General features: G+C 35.4%; 1 protein-coding gene across 1 annotated transcript; it reads right to left on the bottom strand.

Annotated features, from left to right (window-relative positions):
* Positions 1 to 445: 445 nt before the first annotated feature.
* LOC148776672 (olfactory receptor 4K15-like) lies at positions 446 to 1555 on the bottom strand. Its single transcript, XM_088840369.1, has one exon. The coding sequence runs from the start codon at positions 1487 to 1489 to the stop codon at positions 446 to 448; it is 1044 nt and encodes a 347-aa protein (XP_088696495.1). The 5' UTR covers positions 1490 to 1555.
* Between the last annotated feature and the right edge of the window lie 4252 nt (positions 1556 to 5807).

Here is a 5807-nt window from a genome sequence, read left to right as displayed (position 1 = left end):
AATTAAGGAGGAAAAGATGTCAAAAAGACAAGTAAACATAATAGAAAGAAGAAAAGATGAAAATTGCTAAGGTTTCTTGTATTTTTCATTATCACCATTAACCTTTACTTCAACTTAATCAATGCTTCCCACTGGTTAAAATAATTGGTTTTAACATGACAGTGATTCCATTCGTAGGAGAAGGGGACGACCGAGAATGAGATGGCTGGATGGCATCACCGACTCTGTGGACTTGAGTTTGAGTGAACTCCGGGAGTTGGTGATGGACAGGGAGGCCTGGCCTGCTGTGATTCACGGGGTCGCGGAGAGTTGGACACAACTGAGCGACTGAACTGAACTGAACTGAACTGAACATGACAGTGATTCCATCTGTAAATATGTAGAGACACAGCTACAGTGTTAACAGTCCTGTGAATTTACTTTGTTTCCAGAAATACGATATTTCTTATGACTGCAGAACCTGGCCAGACTTCAGATAGCGACTCCTCAGTTTTGACATAGCTGCCTTCATTTCTTTATTCCTTAGAGTATAGATAACAGGGTTTAAAATGGAAGTAAAGATGGTATAGAACACTGCAAGGACTTTGTCAACTGAATAACTGCTGAAGGGCCACACATAGATGAAGATGCATGGTCCAAAGAAGAGTGTGACCGCAGTGACATGAGCAGTCAGTGTGGAGAGGGCCTTGGCCATGCTAGCAGAAGAGTGGCTCCTAACTGTGATGAGTATCACAGTGTAGGAAAGAACCAACAGGAGGAAGGAACTCAAAGAAAGAAAGCCACTGTCTGCAACAATTAGTAGGCTGACAACATAAGTGTCAATGCAGGCCAACTTAGTCACCAGAGGGAGGTCACAGAAAAAGCTATCCACTTGATTAGGCCCACAAAAAGGCAAGTTAACAGTAAATGCCAGCTGGCTAGTAGTATGGACGAAACCCACACACCAGGAGATGAGTACAAGAATAATACATACACGGCGGCTCATGATTGTCATATAGTGAAGAGGTTTGCATATAGCAACATAACGATCATAAGCCATGGATACAAGAATCACCATCTTACTGCCAGTGAAAAGATGAACAAAAAAAATCTGGGCCAGACAAGCATCAAAAGAAATAGTCTTGTGTTCAACCAAAAAGTCTGCAATCATTTTGAGGGTAGCAAAGGAGGCAACACATATATCTATAAAAGAGAGGTTTGCGAGCAGAAAGTACATGGGGGTATGAAGGCGGGAATCTGAGGTCACAGTGAGGATGATGAGAAAATTGCCCAGCAGTATTGCTAGGTAGAGTAGTGAAAATATGAGAAACAAGAAAGGTTGGAGCTCCTGGGAATTAGAGAGTCCCAGCAACACAAATTCAGTCACCTGAGAGTGATTTGTCTCATTCATTGACTTTGGAAAGGACTTCTCTTTAGTCACCTGAATGTGAGAGAAACAGATATCAATCAGTGAACTGAGCATGGGTTTGATTTCCCAGTTCTGCTTCATACCCTAGGACTCTAGTTTCTATTTATATTTGTATCTAAATTTTCACATATCATCAAAGATCATATAGAGAGCACGACAACACTATTCAAGAAGGATGGAGGGGAGAGATGTTCAACCACCTGGCATATCCGATTACATCAATTTAACAAATGGAATAAACGAACTTAAAAATGAAATTGAGTATCTGAAATTTTTTTGACATTACAGAAATCCAGTCTAAGAATCTACAGAGACTAAATCATTTTTCTGCAATAAAGAACATAAATCCTTTTTGAACTGCTAACACAAAGGAAGATATTTTCACAGACTTAATGTTGACCAAGACAGTTAGATACAAAGAGGTGTATACTGTGCTAACTTTTTGAAATAAATTTCAAAAATAGGTAAAACTAATCTCTAGGGTTGAAAAAGCTTCAATAATGATTATCCTTAAAGGGAAATTGGGGACAGAAAGGATAGGAAGGGCCTTCTGAACTGCTGGTGATGTTCTGTTTCTTGATGTGGTTGATAGTTATATAGGAGTATTCACTTTGTGAAAATGTATCAAGATACATATTTCTGCTCCATGTGCTTTTGAGTGTATGTGATATATGTTCAAAAAATTAAATAGGAGAAGAAAAGATGGCATTACATTATGTGAGAGAGTTCATAGGAACTCATTGCCTTGAATAATTAAATCTTATTCCTTTCCCTATTGAGTTACAAATTATCTCAACTAAAACGCAAAACCACAGCAAAACTTAAAGATCCAGAGTTTATTGTAAGTCTTCCTAGAGCTGTGATTCATCTCTTCATGCAGTTCTATCATATGAAAGAATATAGTGTTAGTTCCTCCCAGTTTATTCCCCAAAGATATTAAGCTTTTTAAACTCAGCCATTGGTGTTAGTAATGTAGACATATTATTGAATTATGATTGATATTTTATTTGATTTGGCAAGGCTTAAAAATTGTATTGCATAAAAGTAATCAGTAAGAAATTTGTATCATAGGGAAATTGTTTTTTTCTTTTCTATTCAGTTATTTTCTATTCTATCAGAACTTTCTCCCTTTTATGCTATTTTAACTTTAAAAAAACTTGGAAAAGTTGTGTGATTAAATGTAATGAAGCATACGATTTTGAAGAACCTTTCTCTGGATCTAAATTAGGTCTTAGGAAAGAGTATCTTTTATTGATTTCTACTCATCTGCAATTTTTTAAATTAATGTCTTCTTAGATTATAATTAAAAATTGCCTAGTACCCTTTGAGTTTCACTGGAATGTTTACACATAAAGACAGGGTATATAATGAATAATTTCAACCCCCAGGAACCAAGTTCAGGGACTCACCTGTATATTTCAAATCTCTAATTCTCTAGAAAATCTACCAAAGAATTAATTCACATTTTATCTCAGATTATATCCAAATATGATCCCAGGCTGTTCAAAAAGCTAACGAGCAGAGGTTGAAGTCAAAACAGGTGGCCAGTAAAATTACACATAGAAACAACTTTATATTTAAGGAGCCACCACATTCTCTTCAGTGCCATTCTCCCCTCCTCATCATTTCTCGGGAGTTTCGTATTAGCAAGTCAACTCCAGGAACCCACCCTGATGTATCCTCCCTGGAAAACACCCTGACTCTTACATCCCTGACATGAATCCTATACTGAATCCTTAGATACAGGGCAAGACTTAATATCTAACAAAACCAGCAAATAAGGGTTCATATCTGCCCTATCAGAAAAAGCAAAGTCTTAAGCACAGGGAGCTTCCAAGGGAGATCTTTTGGTGCTAGAACAGAAAGGGGCAGCAGAAGTCATTGTGAGAAGACATTCTGACATCTTTAGAATAAAATCTATTATGTGAGACAGTCATCCTAAGAGTCACTCTCCCATTGAGTCATTTGCATACTTGTATTCTTCACTGTCATTGGCTTTTTGGGGTTCCCAGGAAAAGAAAGGATACTGCTTTCCAGATAGAATACTGGTAGAACTGATTCAATCAACATCTGAGCTTAGTATACAAGATCAAAGTGGTGAGCAAAAGAAACTGAATTAATTAGTCTAAGTATAAATCCTTTACTTCTAATAAAGTTCATTCTTCTTTAGTTCATTTATTCTCTAAGTACATAGCTGTCCATTTTCCCCAGGGCTCTGTGCCATGAGCTGGTGATAGATCACTTAGGTTTATAACTTGCCTCCCCGAAGCTCATTTATTAATATTTATAATCCCTATTTTCATTTAGAGAAGATGCTGAATCCTCATTTCCCTTCACTCCTTTTTAGAGGAATTGGACTGTCTTTTTACATCTAATAAAACTACTGTACTAATAGAAACATAAAGCTGTTAGAATAAAAACAGTTGTCATTGGGCAGCTATATGACTCTGAACATTTAGTCTTTCAGGGTTCAAATATCCTCAAATATCAACTATAGAAAATGATGTTGCTCTCAAGGAGACATTGAAAATGTTTCTTAACCAATGACATCAGTGACACATCTTTAATCAATTGTAATGATTAAATATATGCAAATGTTCTGAATAATGTATTGTTTCAGACCAGAATAAATAATTATTACTATTTTCAGATTATTTTACTGGTAAAGATGGTGTTATCTGTCTCATTTAAGAATGAGTTCCAATTAGTAGATGTGTTCATGTAAACACCAATTTGTCATTTCTTATAATAATTAAAGATAAATTAACATGCATATAAGATTTACTAGGTGACCCTCAGTCCCCTTCTATATGAAATTCTATCAAATAATTATTTCTCCAATACTTCTATCTCAGAACTTAATACTGGTAGATGAAGTGAAATAATTGAGTATAGTTTACAGAGGCCACCAAACTCTTACCAGTCAGAGATACATCTTTTACAAGCTTTCCCACATTTCCGCTGCCTTTACCTTCTCCATGTAAATCCAGATCAGAGATTTAACCAACTCTGTGGAGACAAAGCTTGTGTGTCATCTTCAAAAGGATACTGACAAAATGCTTTCATTTACCTAAGATGAAGTGAAAAGTGTGGAGAAAGCTTATAATCGATAGCTATTAATTCATGGATCAGATTTAGTTGTTACTTCTACATCTTCTAAGAAAACAGACCTGGCCTTGAAGAAATGAGTTATAAAGACGTTTATTTTTAAATAAGTAGGAAATAGACTCGAGATGCTTGTAGACAGGATGGGCTGTTTAAGGGGACATCAACCTGCATGCTGTGTCCTAACGCAGAACTTAAGTAACAGGGAGTATTTGGAGCAGTCCGGAATCTAAAAGACAAAGCAAGAGGTAAAAAGGAAGAAATGTCTCCCCTCCCCCCCAAAAAAGCCCTGCTATTTTACAATTTTGCAAAGAATTTAGCATAAATGACTTTCAAAGACCTCCAGAAATTAAAACCAATTAAATATCAATAAGCATACATGAAGAGAATTAGTTTTTAGTCTCCACTGAAGCTTTAAGTATAGAATTTTTTTTTTTTGTAGTTAATTTATTTTTTATTGGAGGCAAATTATTTTACAATATTATATTGGTTGGTTTTGCCATACATTGATATGAATTTGCCCCGGGTATTTACCCACATATTCTAGGAGAATGCTTTCTTTCAACTTAACCTCATCTGACAGGTCCTGAGAATAGATGAAATTTTTGAGGGATTCAAACACTTCTCAAGGGGAAGCTCTGAGTGAACTTAATCTACAATTTCATATAAACTTTGTTTTTAATTAGCAAGAATATTTTTAGGAAGCATCACCAATGATAGTGGTTTTTATATGATTTTGGGTCTGTAAAAATATTGAAATATCAAGAATATAGTGTCATTTATCAGAACCATGTTTAGGAAATATTTAGGCTTTTTCTTCCCCTTATCTTACTTTCTCTTGATTCAAAGTGTAGGTAACTTTCCCCCTGCTTCTCAGAGATATATAATCATTAAATACTTGAATCAAATATTCAAATAATACTTGAATATTATTTTGTGAAATAATGAATTTACCATGTAGTAAGTTTATCATAATAGTAGTAAGAGTCTAAAATACAGTAATCATATAGGACATATCTTCTCTTTTCACAAGTAAGGCATATATTCAGCAGGAGATTTTTATTTTCATAATTTATTTACATTGGTATTTTTTGTCATGACTCAACAAAAGCCATTCTAAATTATAAGCTTTAAAATAGCCTAAAACCCAAATCAGCAGGTGATGTCTAAAGATATCATGGACTATACAAGAAGTTATAGCCTGAGTCACTGAAATGTATGTTCTGACTCTGCTGCTGCTGCTAAGTCACTTCAGTCGTGTCTGACTCTGTGTGACCCCATAGATGGAAGCCCA

This window comes from Moschus berezovskii, chromosome 9 (assembly GCF_049115385.1).
Source record: "Moschus berezovskii isolate FMDL1 chromosome 9, NW_MosBer_1.0, whole genome shotgun sequence".
Lineage (NCBI taxonomy): Eukaryota > Metazoa > Chordata > Mammalia > Artiodactyla > Moschidae > Moschus > Moschus berezovskii.
Note: the sequence above shows the minus strand (reverse complement) of the source record. Positions and strands in the feature narration are given on the sequence as shown.

Excerpts from the sequence above, each read along its gene's own strand:
- LOC148776672 (XM_088840369.1), bottom strand. The coding sequence starts at position 1,489 with ATGAAGCAGAACTGGGAAATCAAACCCATGCTCAGTTCACTGATTGAT.